General features: G+C 40.8%; 1 protein-coding gene across 1 annotated transcript; it reads right to left on the bottom strand.

Moving 5' to 3' along the window:
* Nucleotides 1-10833: 10833 nt before the first annotated feature.
* Nucleotides 10834-18899, bottom strand: LOC142722160 (uncharacterized). Its single transcript, XM_075848874.1, has 2 exons — nt 16471-18899; nt 10834-16432 (listed from the first exon to the last, which is right to left on the bottom strand). The coding sequence occupies exon 2, from the start codon at nt 12571-12573 to the stop codon at nt 11590-11592; it is 984 nt and encodes a 327-aa protein (XP_075704989.1). The 5' UTR covers nt 12574-16432; nt 16471-18899; the 3' UTR covers nt 10834-11589.
* Between the last annotated feature and the right edge of the window lie 2084 nt (nt 18900-20983).

Here is a 20983-nt window from a genome sequence, read left to right as displayed (position 1 = left end):
TTGGTAAAGACACCAATTTTGGAGATGGAGAGGAAAGGCTGAAGGGGAGGAGGAGGCCTTTATTTGAAGATAACAATTCTTGTGTTGTTATGTTCAAAAGTCTTATCTAGTAAGTTTTCCATAGGAAGGTATTGGGAATAGAGACATATTTTTTTTTTCAAAATTCCATGTAGGTGTCGTGGTATGGCACCATTTGCTTGTTAGGAAGTCATATGAGTTTATTTTACATGATGGTGTTCATTATGTTATTTTAGTCTTTGAAGCCAGTGACTCCATAGGGACTTGTTTTTTGATTAAATTTGCCACCAGTCTCTACTTATTTGTCCCAGAGTAGTATGTGATATCTCATAGGCAGGGATTTTAAACTATTTTTTTAAAGATTTCTGGACTGACTGGTTTCCTGGATGATGAGGTCTTAGGCTATGGGAACTTTACTGTCTGCTGATTTTTATAATAAGTAACGAAAAGAATTGGTAAAGACACCAATTTTGGAGATGGAGAGGCAAGGCTGAAGGGGAGGAGGAGGCCTTTATTTGAAGATAACAATTCTTGTGTTGTTATGTTCAAAAGTCTTATCTAGTAAGTTTCCCATAGCTCGCTATCTTTTTTTCCAAATTCTTCATGTACCCACTATCTGACAAATATAATAGAAGTAGCATTATTTACTCACCTAATATTCCAAGAGCTGTTTTACAAATGGTTGGAGACTCATATGTATATTGGGCTTAAAGCCAATGCCTGTAGTGGTGCCATAGGTTTAGATAAAGAACTAGGACTGAAGCAGATTTTGAGAGCTTTTGTGTGATGATAAATTGTGTAGACTTAGGATATCCAGACCTTGTACGTTTTCCAATGCGTAGCTATCATGTGTTGTACTATAGAATCAATACATTTTGTAAAAAAAATGGCTTGTAAATGGGTATACACTTCTGGGTGAATTAATTCTGAATTTTCCTGTTTACTGTAAAAAAGTTGGGATTTTTTGGTATAGTTTTCAATTTTGTTTTATACTTGCACACATTTCATGTTAATGTTGTACTCTCATTTGATTTTGATTGGCTGTGTATAATCATGGAGATTTTATCTAGATTATTTTACTATATTTTATATGTTATTCTGTTACATTGAAGTTAGATGTACCTCAAATCATTATAGTTACATTGGTAATATGGTGAGATTGCTATCATATCACTGTGTCATTTCCATTATGTTCATCTAATTTCCAATGGAGATGTCTGGTCAGAAGTGGTTTGTTTGGTTCAGTGGCTGGGCCCTCCTTGGATATTGGTGCTTCATGTGAAGTGGAATAACTTAGGGTAGGTCCCTTTAGCTGGATTTGGTCAGGGCAATAAAGAGAGATGTAATGCTTATGTTATTGCTCCTCTTTCTCAAGGTAAAATTGTGTGGTCTGAGATGGTATCATGTTTGTTTTGGAGAAATACCACAGAATAATAACCTTGAAAGGTTTTGGGAATAAAGAGGTCTGCTTTTTTCTAAATTCTGTGTAGGTGTCATAGTATGGCGCCATTTGCTGGTTAGGAAGTCATCTGATTTGATTTTAGTGATGGTGTTCACTGTGTTTTTTTAGTCTTTGAAACCAGTGACTCCACAGGAACTTGGTTTTGGTAAATTTGTCACCAGTCTCTACTTCTGTGTACCAGAGTAGTATGTGATATCTGATAGCCAGGGGTTTGAAACTATTTTTTTAAGAATTCTGTACTGACTGGATTTCCGGATTATGAGGTCCTAGGCTATAGGAACTTTAGTATTTGCTGCTATTTACAATAAGTGACAGATAAGATTGGTAAAGACACCAATTTTGGAGATGGAGAGGCAAGGCTGAAGGGGAGGAGGAGGCCTTTATTTGAAGATAAAAATTCTTGTGTTGTTATGTTCAAAAGTCTTATCTAGTAAGTTTTCCATAGGAAGGTATTGGGAATAGAGACATATTTTTTTTTCAAAATTCCATGTAGGTGTCGTGGTATGGCACCATTTGCTTGTTAGGAAGTCATATGAGTTTATTTTACATGATGGTGTTCATTATGTTATTTTAGTCTTTAAAGACAGTGACTCCATAGGGACTTGTTTTTTTATTAAATTTGCCACCAGTCTCTACTTATTTGTCCCAGAGTAGTATGTGAAATCTCATAGGCAGGGAATTGAAACTATTTTTTTAAGAATTCTGGACTGACTGGTTTCCTGGATGATGAGGTCTTAGGCTATGGGAACTTTACTGTCTGCTGATTTTTATAATAAGTAACGCAAAGAATTGGTAAAGACACCAATTTTGGAGATGGAGAGGAAAGGTTGAAGGGGAGGAGGAGGCCTTTATTTGAAGATAACAATTCTTGTGTTGTTATGTTCAAAAGTCTTATCTAGTAAGTTTCCCATAGCTCGCTATCTTTTTTTCCAAATTCTTCATGTACCCACTATCTGACAAATATAATAGAAGTAGCATTATTTACTCACCTAATATTCCAAGAGCTGTTTTACAAATGGTTGGAGACTCATATGTATATTGGGCTTAAAGCCAATGCCTGTAGTGGTGCCATAGGTTTAGATAAAGAAACAGGACTGAAGCAGATTTTGAGAGCTTTTGTGTGATGATAAATTGTGTAGACTTAGGATATCCAGACCTTGTACGTTTTCCAATGCTTAGCTATCATGTGTTGTACTATAGAATCAATACATTTTGTAAAAAAAAGTGCTTGTAAAGGGGTATACACTTCTGGGTGAATTAATTCTGTGTTTTCCTGTTTACTGTAAAAAAGTTGTGATTTTTTGGTATAGTTTTCAATTTTGTTTTATACTTGCACACATTTCATGTTAATGTTGTACTCTCATTTGATTTTGATTGGCTGTGTATAATCATGGAGATTTTATCTAGATTCTTTTACTATATTTTATATGTTATTCTGTTACATTGAAGTTAGATGTACCTCAAATCATTATAGTTACATTGGTAATATGGTGAGATTGCTATCATATCACTGTCATTTCCATTATGTTCATCTAATTTCCAATGGAAATGTCTGGTCAGAAGTGGTTTGTTTGGTTCAGTTGCTGGGCCCTCCTTGGATATTGGTGCTTCATGTGAAGTGGAATAACTTAGGGTAGGTCCCTTTAGCTGGATTTGGTCAACTCAGGGCAATAAAGAGAGATGTAATGCTTATGTTATTGCTCCTCTCTATCAAAGTAAAATTGTGTGGTCTGAGATGGTATCATGTTTGTTTTGGAGAAATACCACAGACCAATAACCTTGAAAGGTATTGGGAATAAAGAGGTCTGCTTTTTTCAAAATTCTGTGTAGGTGTCATAGTATGGCGCCATTTGTTGGTTAGGAAGTCATCTGATTTGATTTTAGTGATGGTGTTCACTGTGTTTTTTTAGTCTTTGAAACCAGTGACTCCACAGGGACTTGGTTTTGATAAATTTGTCACCAGTCTCTACTTCTGTGTACCAGAGTAGCATGTGATATCTGATAGCCAGGGGTTTGAAACTATTTTTTTAAGAATTCTGTACTGACTGGATTTCCGGATTATGAGGTCCTAGGCTATAGGAACTTTAGTATTTGCTGCTATTTACAATAAGTGACAGATAAGATTGGTAAAGACACCAATTTTGGAGATGGAGAGGCAAGGCTGAAGGGGAGGAGGAGGCCTTTATTTGAAGATAAAAATTCTTGTGTTGTTATGTTCAAAAGTCTTATCTAGTAAGTTTTCCATAGGAAGGTATTGGGAATAGAGACATATTTTTTTTGTCAAAATGCCATGTAGGTGTCGTGGTATGGCACCATTTGCTTGTTAAGAAGTCATATGAGTTTATTTTACATGATGGTGTTCATTATGTTATTTTAGTCTTTGAAGCCAGTGACTCCATAGGGACTTGTTTTTTGATTAAATTTGCCACCAGTCTCTACTTATTTGTCCCAGAGTAGTATGTGATATCTCATAGGCAGGGATTTTAAACTATTTTTTTAAGAATTCTGGACTGACTGGTTTCCTGGATGATGAGGTCTTAGGCTATGGGAACTTTACTGTCTCCTGATTTTTATAATAAGTAACGCAAAGAATTGGTAAAGACACAAATTTTGGAGATGGAGAGGCAAGGCTGAAGGGGAGGAGGAGGCCTTGATTTGAACATAACAATAATTGGGTTTTAATGTTCAAAAGTCTTATCTAGTAAATTTCCCATAGCTCACTATCTCTTTGCCCAAATTCTTTATGTACCCACTATCTGACCAATATAATAAAATAATTATTATTTACTCAGCTAATATTCCAAGAGCATTTTTACAAATGGTTAGAGACTTATATGTATATTGGGCTTAAAGCCAATGCCTGTAGTGGTGCCATAGGTTTATAGATAAAGAACCCGGACTGAAGCAGATTTGTAGAGCTTTTGTGTGATGATAAATTGTGTAGATTTAGCATATCCAGGCCTTGTTTGTTTTCCATTGTGTAGCTATCATGTTTGTTACTAAAGAATCAATACATTTTGTATCTGTAGAGCTATAAAAAAAAAGTTAGATTGGGGTTAGAAAGGGGTGTACTCTTCTGGCTTAATTAATTCATCTGCATTTTCCTATTTACTGTAAAAAAGTTGAGATTTTTGGTATAGTTTTCAATTTTGTTTTAAACTTGCACACATTTCATGTTAATGTTGACCTCTCATTTGATTGTGATTAGTTGTGTATAATCATAGAAATTTGCCAGAGAAATGTCCAAGACCAATAACCTTGGAACGTATTGGGAATAGAGATGTCTGCTTTTTTCAAAATTGCATGTAGTTTTCGTGGCATGACACCTTTTGCTATTTAGGAAGTCATATGATTTGAATTTACGTGATAGTTGTCACAATTTGTGGGTATGTGTTCCCACTAGGTCGCACTGCAGTAGTGGAGTAGCAGCTGGCCAAACAACAGTCTATACAAAGTCCTAGCACAAGATTACCTAAAATAGTCCAGAAAGTAGCAGATACTTAGGCACAGATCAAACTTGAAGGTAGATCACGCCACACATGGAGGATGATATCAGGCATGGCAGATGACACCAGACTTGACAGGTGGCACAACACAACTCCAACACTAAATAAGGCTCAAGAACAAAAGGATACAGGTAGCAGGGCACCGGAAGACTGGGAACAGGATACGACTAAGGGACCATTTGTTAAAATTAACATGGGAATACACAGCAATGCTCAGGCAAGGAGTGAAAGGGCAAGGCCCTTTTTAAAATCTAGGGTGATCTGGGGATAATTAATTACATGTGCGCACGCTGGCCCTTTAAAGTCGGGAACGAGAGCGCGCACCCTAGTAGTCACTGCAGGTCAGAGCGGATGCATGTGCTGGTGTCTCTGGGGAGGGAGACGTCGGCAGGAGGAGAGAGGTCTGTGGTCACGGCCAGCAGCAGGTAAGAGGAGGCGATCAGTGGCAATGGGTATTTATTCTTGACCGTGAACTGGTTGAGACTACGGTAGTCAATGCAGGGTCGAAGAGATCCGTCTTTATTTTTAACGAAGAAGAACCCAGCCCCGGCCGGGGAGAAGGATTCTCCTATGAAGCCCCTCTCCAGATTCTCCTTGACAAAGGCTGACATGGACTGGGTCTCCGGCAAGGAGAGAGGGTATACCCATCCACGGGAAGGTGAAGCATCTGGGACCAGTTCAATCGGACAGTCGTAAGACTGATTTGGGGGAAGCATCTCAGCTTCCTTCTTGCTGAAGACATCTGCAAACTAAGCAAAATGAGGAGGTAATGCTGCTAATGAATGAGACAGAGGAGGCTGGACAGGGTGAATCTGTAACAGGCAGCGGTGGAGACATTTGGAGCCCCATTAGAGAACTTCTCCGGAATTCCAGTCCAGGGCTGGGGCATGCAACCGGAGCCAAGGCAGATCCAGCAAAATAGGATTGACGGCTTTAGGCAAGACAAGAAATTGAATCAGTTCAGTATAAACGGCTCCAACTTGGAGCTTCAGTGGCTTGGTCTCAGACACGATCGTATCAGGCAGAGGAAGTCCTTTCACTGAGGCAACAGCCAGAGACGTCTCCAAAGGGATTGTGGGTAACAGGAGATGATACACTAGGTCTTGTTGGATAAAGTTTGCCACGGACCCTGAGTCCAGGTAGGCAGAGACCCGGTGCGTCTTCTCGCCGGACACTATGGTTACGGGAATGGACAGTTTGGGAGCAATTTTTATTCATTTAGCGCCATTCCGCCTACAGTTGTCTCTCCAACCAATTCTAGGCACTGGAGTTTTTTGGCTTCTGGGGACACAAATGCACATAATGGCCCCCGAGGCCGAAATACAGACAGAGTCTCGAAGTGTGTCCGTGTTGTCTCTCCTGGACTGACAATTTGAGGAGGTCCACTTGCATAGGCTCCTCTGGTGGAACAACGGATGAGGGCAGCAGGGGTTGCTGGAAAGTAGGAGCCAACAGAGGGGATTTTATTTCCCGGCCAACCTCTTGGGACCGTTACTGGATCCTCATGTCAATCCAGGTGGCCTGAAGAATGTCCCTGCCAAAATGTTAGCCAGCAAGGCCTAGTTGTTGCAGGTTAGTTCTGCAGCCAGGGTACGGAACTGAATGGAGTACTCACCCACGGAGATATCTCCCTGGCGACGGGTCAGCAGAGATGCAGCTGCAGAAGAGACTCTCCCAGGTTCCTCAAATACTGTATGAAAAGTCTGTAAGAAACACTGTAAGTCATGGGTCTCTGGTCCCTGACATTCCCAAATGGGTTTCGCCCATACCAGGGCCTTGCCAGTAAGGAGAGAGATTATGAAGGCGATCCTTGAATCATCAGAAGCAAAGGCCTTGCATGCAGTCTGAATTGGATCTGGCATTGGTTCAGAAATCCCCTGCAGGTCCTCGGGTCTCTGTCATAGCAAGGAGCTAGTGGCAGAGAGAATAAGGGATAAACACTGGTACTGACATGAGGCATAGCAAGAGGAACAGCAGGAGCAATAGAAGCAGTTGCTGTGAAGACTGCAGCTTGCGCATCCAACCGATGTGAAATGGCATTTACCGCCTAAATGGTTTGATCCTGTCATGACCGGAGGTCTCGCATGTCTGCCTGCATGACTTGTGACGTCGTCATGCTATACGGTTGACCAGTGGGGTCCATAGCCTGAGTGTACTGCCACGATATGTGGGTATGTGGACTCACTAGGCCGCACCGCCGTAGCAGAGTAGAAGCTGGCCAAACAACAGTCTATACAAAGTCCCAGCACAAGTTTACCTGAAATAGTCCAGACAGTAGGCACAGATGGAAGTTGAAGGTAGATGACGCCACATGTGGCGAATGATATCAAGTGTGGCAGATGACACCATACATGGTGTATGACAGCAGACGTGACAGGTGGCACAACACGACTCCAACACTAAATAAGGCTCAGGAGCAAACACAGCATGGGATACAGGATACAGGTAGCAGGGCACGGAAACACTGGTAATAGGATACGACTAAGGGACCACTTGCTAAGACTAACATGGGAATACACAACAACGCTCAGGCAAGGAATGAAAGAGAAGGGCCCTTTTAAAAGTCCAGGTTGATCTGCAGGGCAGGGCAAATGCATGTGCTGGCGTCTCCGGGGAGGGAGACTTTGGCAGGAGAAGAGAGGTCTGCGGTCTTGGCCATCATTTTTTTAAGAATTCTGGACTGACTGGTTTCATGAATAATGAGGTCCTAGGCTATGGGAAATTTACACCCATGTTTGTAAAACCCACGTTTTGTAACACCCATGGCCACGGACCGTCAGGATTACTCACTTCCTGATGGCCGCAGCCATGGATCAGTGAGCTCTGGCCCGCATCTCCTACTAGCGAGACACCAGCACTCACTTCTGCTTCACTCTGCTGTGTCCCATAGGGTGTGCGCGCAAGCTCGTGCCCGGTCTTAAAGGGCCAACTACCAATGTCCCATCCGAGCCAATCTTCGCTACTGTCTGAAGTTACCACAGGTACACCTATCCGAACTATAGACTTTGACTTGGTATCCTGTTGGCTAGCTGCTATTCCATCAATGCGCTACGGCTCAGTGGGTCCACGCACCCAACGTGACACTGTTTGCTGCTGTTTACAATAAGTGACCCAGAGGATTGGAAAATACACCAATTTTAGAGATGGAGAGGCAAGGCTGAAGGGGAGGAGGAGGCCTTTATTTGAACATAACAATAGTTGTGTTGTTATGTTCAAAAGTCTTATCTAGTAAATATCCCGTAGCTCGCTATCTTTTTGTCCACATTCTTCACGTACCCACTATCTGACCAATATAATAGAAGAAGCATTATTTACTCAGCTAATATTCCAAGAGCTGTTTTACAAATGTTTGGAAACTCATATGTATATTGTGCTTAAAGCATTGGCCTGTAGTGGTGCCATAGATTTAGACATACAGAGCCCGGACTGAAGCAGATTGGGAGAGCTTTTGTGTGATGATCAATTGTGTAGATTTAGGTTATCCAGGCCTTGTAAGTTTTATAATGTGTAGCTATCATGTGTGTTACTAAAGAATCAATACATTTTGTATCTGTAGAGCTATAAAAAGTTATATTGTAAAGGGGTGTACACTTCTGGCTGAATTAATTCTTCTGCATTTTCCTGTTTACTGTAAAAAAGTAGGGATTTTTTGGTATAGTTTTCAATTTTGTTTTATACTTGCACACATTTTATGTTAATGTTGTCCTCTCATTTGGTTTTGATTGGTTGTATATAATCATGGAGATTTTATCTAGATTCTTTTACTATATTTTTATAAGTTATTCTGTTATGTTGAAGTTAGATGTACCTCAAATCATTATAGTTACATTGGTAATATGGTGAGATTGCTATCATATCACTGTGTCATTTCCATTATGTTCATCTAATTTCCAATGGAGATGTCTGGTCAGAAGTGGTTTGTTTGGTTCAGTTGCTGGGCACTCCTTGGATATTGGTACTTCTTGTGTAGTGGAATAACTTATGGCAGGTCCCTTTAGCTGGATTTGTTCAGGGCAATAAAGAGAGATGTAATGCTTATGTTATTGCTCCTCTCTCTCTCTCTCTCTCTCTCTCTCTCACTCTCTCTCTCTCTGTAAAATTGTGTGGTCTGAGATGGTATCAGGTTTGTTTTGGAGAAATGCCACAGACCAATAACCTTGTAAGGTATTGGGAATAAAGAGGTCTGCTTTTTTCAAAATTCTGTGTAGGTGTCATAGTATGGCACCATTTGCTCGTTAGTAAGTCATCTGATTTGATTTTAGTGATGGTGTTCACTGTGTTTGTTTAGTCTTTGAAACCAGTGACTCCACAGGTACTTGGTTTTGGTAAATTTGTTACCAGTCTCTACTTCTGTGTACCAGAGTAGTGTGTGATATCTGATAGCCAGGGGTTTGAAACGATTTTTTTAAGAATTCTGTACTGACTGGATTTCTGGATGATGAGGTCCTAGGCTATAGGAACTTTAATATTTGCTGCTATTTACAATAAGTGACACAAAAGATTGGTAAAGACACCAATTTTGGAGATGGATAGGAAAGGCTGAAGGGGAGGAGGAGGCCTTTATTTGAACATAACAATAATTGTGTTTTTATGTTCAAAAGTCTTACCTAGTAAATTTCCCATAGCTCGCTATCTCTTTGTCCATATTTTTTACGTACCCACTATCTGTCCAATATAATAGAAGTAGCATTATTTTCTCAGCTAATATTCCAAGAGCTGTTTTACAAATGGTTGGAGACTCATATGTATATTGTGCTTAAAGACAATGCCTGTAGTGGTGTCATAGGTTTACAGATAATGAACCAGGAATGAAGCAGATTTTGAGAGCTTTTGTGTGATGATAAATTGTGTAGATTTAGGATATCCAGGCCTTGTTTGTTTTCCAATGTGTAGCTATCATGTGTGTTACTAAAGAATCAATACATTTTGTATCTGTAGAGCTATAAAAAAAAGTTAGATTGTAAAGGGGTGTACTCTTCTGGCTAAATTAATTCATCTGCATTTTCCTGTGTACTGTAAAAAAGTTGAGATTTTTTTGTATAGTTTTCAATTTTGTTTTAAACTTGCACATATTTCAGATTTTTTAAATTATATTTGTATATGTTATTCTGTTACGTTGAAGTTAGATGTACCTCAAATCATGATGGTCACATTAGTAATATGATGAAATTGCTATCACGTCACTGTGTAACTTCCATTTTTTTCACCTAATTTCCAAAGGAGGTGTCTGGTCAGAACAGGTTTGTTTGGTTCAGTTATTGGGCCCTTCTTGGGTATTACCACAAAATTGTAAACATATTTGCTATTAAAGCAAACAAAAGCCCTATTTTACGGCTAGCTGCATTAGTGTAGGCTAAAATATAACTTTTATTAATTATTCCTAAAAGGACAATGAAAGGAAAACATACACACTTCTAAAATTTCGCCAATGTTCACTGACAGTGAGAGGACTGATTGACACGTTGCTATAAAGCAGTCGCTCAGTGCGGACTAAGTGTCAGAGTGAGGACAGTGTCCGGTCAGAAGTGGTTTGTTTGGTTCAGTTATTGGGCCCTTCTTGGATATTGGTGCTGCATGTGTAGTGGAATAATTTAGGGTAGGTCCCTTTAGCTGGATTTGGTCAGGGCAATAAAGAGAGATGTAATGCTTATGTTATTGCTTCTCTCTCAAGGTACAATTGTGTGGTCTGAGATGGTTTCATGTTTGTTTTGGAGAAATGCCCGAGACCAATAAACTTGGAAGGTGTTGTGATCGCAATTTGAGGTCACGTTACGCCTTGATCTCCATGCAGGTTCAAATCAGGTGGGGGGGGGTGCGAGCTCGGAGAAGCAAAGACACACTGAGACGTTTCTCAAGGCAAAAATACTTCTGACTTTATTTGCAGAGACACAGAGTTTATATAGTAAAAATATCACATAACTACGTGCAGACACACATGAATCATTTACATTCTTGTGGTTTCTTCCCTCGTGATTTATGTCTCTATGTACATAGTTCTTATCTCTTACATCTAGTTGTTAATCTGGTGTCTGGTCCTTATCTATCTTGGCTGTATGCACAGAACTCAAACATCATATAAACAGACTCCTTTGTGTCTGGTAAGTCCTTGTAGGGCCCCAATTTCTACTATCTACAGAATGTCTGCAAATCTATTCCATTACCTTTCAATAATACCCAACATATATTCTAATACATGTTCTTCTCTTCATCATTGCACTCATTGAGGTCCCAGATACATTATACATATATTTATTCCATAACAATCCCTCCTTTTGTGATTTTACCAACACCTAAATTCCAATGCTACTTCTATCTCCTGATAGCAAGGCTTCGATCCATTTCTTCACTTGATTCACACAGGTATGTAGGTGGGGTAATCTCACAACATTCTTTCATCATAATGTATAGGCCTCTGATTGAATGCTTCCCTTATTTTGCAAAATGCATAACAATTGAAACATGTAAGCAATACAAATAATATCATTAAACATATCAAGGGTTGGAATAACACATGCAGTATCTTAGTGGCAGTGGGGGAAAATCCTGTAAAAACGTCATACCAGTGATGGGCACTAGCATCTTTTATTGCTGACGATAAATTTATTACTTCCCTAGCGCTATTGTAGCCAATATTTTCACTTTACTTACAGTTACATTATGGGCTGCTATCAATTTCTTTACGTCTTTAGACTTTTGTAACACTTGTTTTAACTCTTCCAGTGGCAAACTAAAATTTCCATAGGGCAAAGGTTCAGGTACCCATACAGTGGACATTATTTCTTCTAAAGTAGGCAGGAACACTATAGTTTGGTTCCCCCAAGTCAAATGCGTCACATTGTATAGACATCCTGAAAATGGTCCTGTGAGATTAAACTGGCTAAGGGTCTGCTTGTCGTTAGTTATTAAACATACATGCTGTGGACCTACTTCAATATAAACCTGTAGGTTAGCTTGTGGGATTATAGTGAGTGCGCATACATTATCCTGCTGCTGCATTAGACAGGGTTCATATATCCCTGACTGTTCATTACATACATATCCTTGCTCTGTTAACTGGCACAAATCTATATTCCTTGTCTTATTGTGAGAATCTATGTGTGTTCCTTTCATTTCCGGCACCCAATATTGTCCTAATAATGTCACCGGATCAATCATTACCATTGGCATAACAATAAATTTGCATAATAGAGTAGGATTTTTCACATTAAATGCTATTAGTCTTCCTGCACACCATCTAGGTGTACACTCAGTATACTCAGGCTGTAACAATAACCACGTATCATTTCTCTCTCCTATGGGCAGAATGTCTGTCCATTGCCTAACATGACTACTAAACAATTTATTCTTAAAATTATTCATCTGTTCTTGTTGCCACATGGTTTTAAGCGTACATACTGTCCAATTTACAAAAGTTGATACATTCTGTAATGTTCTATATTCGGTTAGCATACTTTCATTAAAAACATTTAGGAACAGTTCATCTATAGTTAACCCTTTCTGTTGTATGGCAAAGGTAGTAGGTAACCATGAGGCACCTATCCTTAATGCAGTAGATGTGTCATCTCCCACTGAGTTTAATTTGTTCATAACTGTTTCTAACTGTATACCATTCAATACTCCTAATCCCGTTCCTACCCCTCCTCATAGCGGGTCATACCATTCTCTTTTTTGTCTATGACAGCTGGGGGATTCAGGGAAGGAAATATTGAAGTGTACATTCTTTTTCTGCTGTTGGGTTACAGCGCTCTTACAAGTGTGTGGGATTCTTTCCAGACTTTGTACTGTTATATGTGGCTTAAAACTATCTCTTAAAATTGTTATCAAGAATACAAAATATCTTCTATTTCTTATTTGGCTATTATTCATACATAATATCATCCCATCAGTTTCTTTTATTACAATCGTAGAGTTGAGCCTCTCCTTGTTGCATCTTTCATAAATCTTATTTATCATTTCATTTCTATTTTTACTGGTTGTATATTTCTGTCGATACTGTAAATCTGGTTCATAACAACAAAACAACAGCCGTCTCTTCTTGTATGCTAATGTTGGCTGTTTTGTCTATGTGAAGGTACACAGTCCCTCCATGTGGTCCTTTTCTCCAAGTCCCTTCGGTTGTAGTCACATTTGTAGTATAACACGGGGCATTGGCCTTACAGGTGTAGTTACCCTGCTTTCTATCCACTGTGGCATTCGCCCACCCTGTCCTGAACTGTTCCAGTGATTCTGTACTGATTACGTGTACAGGAGTAGCAGTTCTGCCTTTTTGTATAAGAGCACACGCAACAACCGCCGCAACAACCGCAAAGATCTTCATTCTTCTGGCTGAAGAACCTTTTTACAATGACTGGCGTGAATCCAGCTTGTCTTTCCTTCGAGCTTTACAGAGGTGCTTGTAACGAGTAGGACTTGAAAAGGACCATCAAATCTTGGTTCAAGGCTCTTCCTCACGTGTCTTTTGACAACGACCCAATCTCCTGGTTCTAGCTTATACGTCAACTGAATCAGGACCTGGAATGGAAGCAAAGACTTGTGCATACACCTTGGTCAATTGTTTGTTCAGCGTTTATACATAATCTGTTAGTCTACCATACTGCATTTGGAGCACCTGTGGAAAATAACATCCTAATCTGGGAGCCGACCCAAATAAGATCTCATATGGGCTGAGACCTGTTCTTTTTGTGGGCGTGTATCTTACTGAGAACAAGGCTAATGGTAGACACTCGGTCCATGGTTTCCCGGTTTCTACCATTACTTTTTGGATTTTCAATTTGAGAGTCCCATTTAGTCTCTCAACCTTCCCACTACTTTGTGGATGGTATGGTGTATGTAGGGCTTGACTTATGCCTAGAGCTGACAACACATAGTTCATGATTTCACCCGTAAAATGAGTTCCTCTGTCGCTCTCGATCACCTCTGGAACTCCATATCTGCACACCACCTCGTTGATCAGTTTCCTTGCTGGGGCTACGGCTGTAGCTTTGGTTACTGGAAAAGCTTCTGGCCATCCTGAAAAGAGATCAATACAAACAAGCACATACTCATAGGTACCAACTTTGGGTAGTTGAATATTGTCTATCTTCAGTCTCTGGAACGGATATATAGGTCTGGGTGTGTGCTTCTGTGGTACTTTTACAGTTCTTCCAATATTATGTGTTGCACAGATCATGCATCCTTGTGTAAAACTGCTGGCCATCACACTAAACCCTGGAGCATACCACACCTTGTTTACCAAGTCCATCATTGCCGTTTTTGACTGGTGTGTCTCTCCATGTGTTATCTGGGCCATCATTGGGAACATTGTCTTAGGCAGGCACAGTTTATTCTGGCACTGCCAGAGGCCATCTTTTCGTAGCGTTGCTCCTTGGGCCGTCCACTTGTCTTTTTCTTCTTTTGTTGCTTGTCCTTGAAGTTTTTGCAGTAGTTCCGGGCTTACAGCTGGTCTTGTTTCCTCTGGATCTTTTATCTGATATACGGCTGCTAACACGGGTAGCTTCTGTGCTGCTTGCTTTGCCGCTTCGTCTGCCAGGGCATTTCCCCTTTTGTCTCTGGTGAACTCACCTTAGTGTGAGCTTTAATTTTTACTACTGCTACTTCTGTGGGTAACATCAGGGTCTCCATCAAGTATTTTACAAAGTCTGCATTCTTTACAGGTGTACCTGCAGAGGTCAAAAACTGTCTAGCCCTCCATATGGGGCCATAATCGTGTGCAATCCCAAAAGCATATCGAGAGTCAGTGTATATATTTGCTGTCTTTCCTTCTGCATGTTGGCATGCTGCTGCCAGGGCCTTAAGCTCCGCTTCTTGTGCTGAGCTGGACGCTGGTAAGGAGGCTGCTTCTAGGACTACATCTTCGGTGGTTACTGCATATCCTGTAAGAAAAGATCCTTCTACACAATACCTTGAACCATCCACAAAGAGTATTAGGTCTGGGTTTTGGAGTGGGGTATCTTTTACATGTGCGAACCCCACTGTTTCCTGGGCCATAAGGGCCATACAATCATGTTCATCAGTTTCAGGCAAAAATTGTGACCATACTTTACCTACGTCTTCTCCCCCTTGCTCCAAAGGCAGTAAGGTAGCTGCGTTCAATGTAGTACAGCGGTGTAAAGTAACCTGCTCAGGAAGAAGAAGAGCACAGGTTAATCTCAAATGTCTTGCAGTTGACAAATGCTTAGGTTGTACTTGAGTTAGAATAGCAGTAATATACAAGTTTTGTTTTGCCTTCTCCCTCATCTAAATCCATAAAAACTCGTGTGAGTGACGTCACATCACCTCCTGTGTAACTTTGCTGGAGGGGGATGGTCTCTTACACATAAACCAAAATTGTACCTGATCAGTTCCTTCACCCTTCCCCCCTTTGTGGACTCTGCGAGAGTAATGTAGCAGAGTTCAAAACTACATCTCAACATAACACTAGTTTAACCCCTTGTAATGTGCAACAGCCTGAAACAAAAATGACTTTTTCCTGACAAACATGTTATCTTTACAATGACATAACTCATGTGTGAAATCAAAAATAGAACAATTGTAGTTAGTTATTCAATAAAACAGAAAATATTATCTCTGATAACATTAATTACTGCAAACCAATAAACAGTATAACGGTGGGGGCACATACATTTTCAATACCCCGTGTCTCACAGTATCTGTAGTTTAATACATCTGAATTATCAAAACACATGAAATCTGATCACATCATAACACATAATTATCGTAACTTTTATAACCAACAGCGCTTGCGCAAAAGAGAAGAAATTTATTTCGGTTTGTAGACATTACTGATATATATATATCTCAGCAGTGCATATTGAGATCCCTTTGTCTCATCAGCCCTGCAGACTGCACCCAGTCAGCCCCCCTCCTCCTCCTCCCAAACACAGCACACTTTAGAGGGGAGGGAGGGGGGTCACACACTCAAAGCTTCTCACAACTTCTCACAACTTCTCACAACTTAACACTTTCAATGCCGGCAAAACAACATACGTATCTGCAATCATTTATCACACCATTGTATAGGAATTATCTACGTTAATGTTTAACCGTACAATCTGACGGCCACCATCTCTATATTATGATGACGTGTTGTTTCATCAGTGAACTAGACTGGAACTTCTGTAAAATAGAAAAAACACTACAAATAACAAAATTAACAAGGTGATTATTTCATACTGATTTGGATGGGCCGGGCGTGGCCACATCAGGGGCAGGGGGGGGGGGGCAGCCTCTCCCATTGGAAACAGTGCGCAGGGGGTTTCCCACCAACAATGAGGACACACTCAACATGAGGTACGGACGCCATTACCGGGCGTCGGCTGGTCCTGTTTTCTAATACATACAAAATGACACAAAGTCATACAAAATATCTATATCAGCATTTAATGTTGTGTCCATTCATTTCAAGAACAAGATTACATTTCTTATCTCACCAGCAGCTGTTCTTCACCTCCCCCTTCTCTTATCACACTAGCAGCTGTTCTCCACCTCCCCCTTCTCTTATCACACTAGTTGATTCTAAATTATACCATATGGGAATTTACTATAAGGTCATTTGCAACATTAAAACAGCTACTACTTCTATATATCTCCAAAAAGGGACAGGCTCTGTCTCCGGGTCAGGGGCTTTCTGAACTAAAGTCAACGCATCCCTAGGGTTCCATGGCTTATATTTATGTTCTCTACCTTTATTGAAATTTTTGTCAGCTTCAGTCGCAAATAGGTCTGTCAATACTTGTAACCTTTTTCCCACGTTTTCTAATGCTTGCGTCGTATCTTTTGACTCGGGAAGCTTCATTGCTGCTTCTGCCTGTTTCATATTACGCTGATGTCTTTCCCTTTCCTCTTTATACGCTCTAGTTTCTACTCTTTCATCCGTTGAGCCCTCGGCTCCTCCTGTTACTGGGGTTATTCCTGCCAACACTACAGGGGCCAACCCTATTGTTTGTTCTATGGTTCTGGTACTTGTTGAGGTGAGGGGGCAAAGGGGTTTGTGCTACTCATTCTTGGTACCACTGGATATATCCCTAGGGGATTTTGCCCTCCTGTTCTTGCTGCCCCACATGCAAAACAAGTATCCCTCCATGCTTGATTCTGCTGACCACACACTCCACACGTCCATCCCCCTGGTCCCTGCATCGTGACTACCCCATACCCCGGTGGGCTACTTGCTATTCCGTTTCCTTGTTTACCACCTTCATTATAACAAGTGTAGTAAAACTTATCTTTACATTCTGTTTCCCTGAAACCTCCTCGTACTACTTCTTCTGACACTTTTCATCTTTCAGCCATCCACGTTTTGTGTCACAACATTCATTCCATTTTTCTGCGTCTAACCGTCCATGGGATTCTAGACCCCATGCTTTCATTAATTTTTTTTTTTTTTTTTTTTGTTTTTTTTTTTTTTTTGTTCCCTGCGTTGCCTTTTTACCTTCTCTTTCTGCTACTACCTGTTTGGCGGTTTGTCCTTTGGGGTGCTCATCTCATACTCTTGTTACAGATTCTAGCTACTGACAGATGAATTCCATTCTCATCTGTTTTATACAGTTTCTAGCTTCCGTACTTACTCCTGTTACAGATTTTAGCTACTGATAGATGAATTCCATTCTCATCTATTTTAGACAGTTTCTAGCTTCCGTACTTACTCTTATTACAGATTCTAGCTGACAGACGAATTCCATTCTCATCTGTTTTAGACAGTTTCTAGTCTCCGTACTTAATAGGGACACCAGTTCCCCATTGTCTAGTTATAAGTGGTCGCCTATAGGCAGACCCTAAGTTATGTAGGGGGTAGTTTTCCTGATAGGTGAATTTCTGGATTTACGATCCCCTAGTAAGCTTACACCCTTTTAACAGGTGCTTGCTCACCCATATGCCATACCTCAAACTCTCGTTTGCCGTGACTGTTTCCCATAGCCCTGCTATGATGGAGGGGACTCTTACCCTTCTCTCTCAGTTTTTATCTTCACTAACAAACACTATGGCTATTGGCTGTTAGGGAAAGTCCCACACTACCTTTCTCACCTATTTTATACAGTTACTTATCCCCTCAAAACCCTTTTAAACCTTCTTCTACTCTGGCCAGAGAATTAAATTCCTTTTATAACTAGCTTACTTTCTTCTTATTCACTTTAAACACCACTCAAGGAGATATCCTCCACACCATAACAGTAATATGACAAATATTCCTGATCCAAATAATAAGGAAAACGTAAAATCAAGCTGTTCATTTGACATGCCGGATTATCGGATTGCAGAAAATTCTGGAATTTTGAGCTGAAAATCAGTGCATGATAATCCCCGCAAGTACCTCAATGCTGTACACACATTTTCGGTATTTTGCCAGATTATCAGATTGCACAAAATTTTCGATTTTCGGGCTAAAATTTAGCCTATCATAATCCCCGTAGTCACCTGAAGCATGTACACATGTTTCTGGTAATTTGCCGGATTATCGGAAGTTTTTTCCAAAAACAATTTCCTTATTCTAAAATGCATTTGTGACACAAAACTGGGTTCCTACAACATTCATACAAATACTGTCATGGAGATCAGGCACTTTATCCTGAGGGTAGGATTACATATAGACTTGACCAGATTTTTACACTAAAAATACCCTCATGTGGCCCCTCTATCCCTCAGGAGTACTACCGGGAAGGTGACCTACCAGACAGGAAGGTGCAGAGCAGAGTTTGTAAGAATTAAGTCTTCTTACCTTGCTGCAGCATTGGTCTGCACGTTCCTTCGTCCGGGTGGTCGCCATTCAAGTCCCGGGAGATCCCCTAGGTGGGGTGCCGTCCTTCTGGTCAAGTCCCTGGTTCGGGCGCCATTTTCTGTGATCGCAATTTGAGGTCACGTTACGCCTTGATCTCCATGCAGGTTCAAATCAGGTGGGGGGGGGTGCGAGCTCGGAGAAGCAAAGACACACTGAGACGTTTCTCAAGGCAAAAATACTTCTGACTTTATTTGCAGAGACACAGAGTTTATATAGTAAAAATATCACATAACTACGTGCAGACACACATGAATCATTTACATTCTTGTGGTTTCTTCCCTCGTGATTTATGTCTCTATGTACATAGTTCTTATCTCTTACATCTAGTTGTTAATCTGGTGTCTGGTCCTTATCTATCTTGGCTGTATGCACAGAACTCAAACATCATATAAACAGACTCCTTTGTGTCTGGTAAGTCCTTGTAGGGCCCCAATTTCTACTATCTACAGAATGTCTGCAAATCTATTCCATTACCTTTCAATAATACCCAACATATATTCTAATACATGTTCTTCTCTTCATCATTGCACTCATTGAGGTCCCAGATACATTATACATATATTTATTCCATAACAGTGTCACGGCGCGGGGTGTGGACCCACTGGGCTGTACCGCGTAGCGGGGTAGCAGCTGGCCAACAAGGTACAAAACAATGTCTATAGTTCTGAATGGGTACCTGAGGCAATGTAGACAGTGGCAGGAGCACGACTTGACTTTCACAGCAGGTGACGCCGCGGATGCAGCGGGAAGACAAGACTTGACTTTCACAGCAGGTGACGCCACGGATGCAGCGGGAAGACATGACTTGACTTTCACAGCAGGTGATGCCGCGGATGCAGCGGGAAGACACGACTTGACTTTCACAGCAGGTAACGATAGCTTGGGATACAGGGTACAGGCAGCAGGAACGGGTAACACTGGGAACTGGAAGACACTGGGAGAACTTTAGCAAGACAAACTAGGGTATACAACAACGCTCAGGCAAGGAACCAGTGGGCAGGGCCCCTTATTATAGTGCAGCAGCCATTTGGGCTGATAATTGATCTTAGACAGCTGGACACGTACTGGCCCTTTAAGGCCGTGCACGCGCGAACGCGCGCTCCCTGCGGGACACAGTCTGAGGACCGGGAAGAGAGTGCCGGCGTCTCACTGGAGGGAGCGAACGCAGAGAAGAGAGACGTCCTTGGCAGGGATCGTCAAGGGGTAAGTCAGAACGACGACCCCCGGCCATAGACGTAACAGAAGGTATTGGGAATAGAGACATGTTTTTTTCAAAATTCCATGTAGGTGTCGTGGTATGGCACCATTTGCTTGTTAAGAAGTCATATGAGTTTATTTTACATGATGGTCTTCACTATGTTATTTTAGTCTTTGAAACCAGTGACTCCATAGGGACTTGGTTTTAGTAAATTTGCCACCAGTCTCTACTTATTTGTACCAGAGTAGTATGTGATATCTGATTTGAAACTATTTTTTTAAGAATTCTGGACTGACTGGTTTCCTGGATGATGAGGTCTTAGGCTATGGGAACTTTACTGTTTGCTGCTTTTTATAATAAGTAACGCAAAGGATTGGTAAAGACACCAATTTTGGAGATGGAGAGGCAAGGCTGAAGGGGAGGAGGAGGCCTTTATTTGAAGATAACAATTCTTGTGTTGTTATGTTCAAAAGTCTTATTTAGTAAATTTCCCATAGCTCGCTATCTCTTTGCCCAAATTTTTTACGTACCGACTATCTGACCAATATAATAGAAGTAGCATTATTTATTCACCTAATATTCCAAGAGCTGTTTTATAAATGGTTAGAGACACATATGTATATTGTGCTTAAAGAGACTCTGTCACCACATTATAAGTGCCCTATCTCCTACATAAGGAGATGGGCGCTGTAATGTAGGTGACAGTAATGCTTTTTATTTAAAAAAAACAATCTTTTTTCACAAAGTTAGGAGCGATTTAAGTTTATGCTAACGAGCTTTCTTAATGCCCAAGTGGGCGTACTTTTACTTTCGACCAAGTGGGCGTTGTACAGAGGAGTGCATGACGCTGACCAATCAGCATCATGCACTCCTCTCCATTAATTTACACTGCACTAGCGATATAGATATATCGCTATGTGCAGCCTCATACACAAACCCTAACATTACTACAGTGTCCTGATAATGAATACACATGAAATCCAGCCTGGACGTCATTTGTACTCAGAATCCTGACACTTCTGACTCTT

This window comes from Rhinoderma darwinii, unplaced genomic scaffold (assembly GCF_050947455.1).
Source record: "Rhinoderma darwinii isolate aRhiDar2 unplaced genomic scaffold, aRhiDar2.hap1 Scaffold_532, whole genome shotgun sequence".
Lineage (NCBI taxonomy): Eukaryota > Metazoa > Chordata > Amphibia > Anura > Rhinodermatidae > Rhinoderma > Rhinoderma darwinii.
This window is presented reverse-complemented; position numbering and strand designations above follow the sequence as displayed.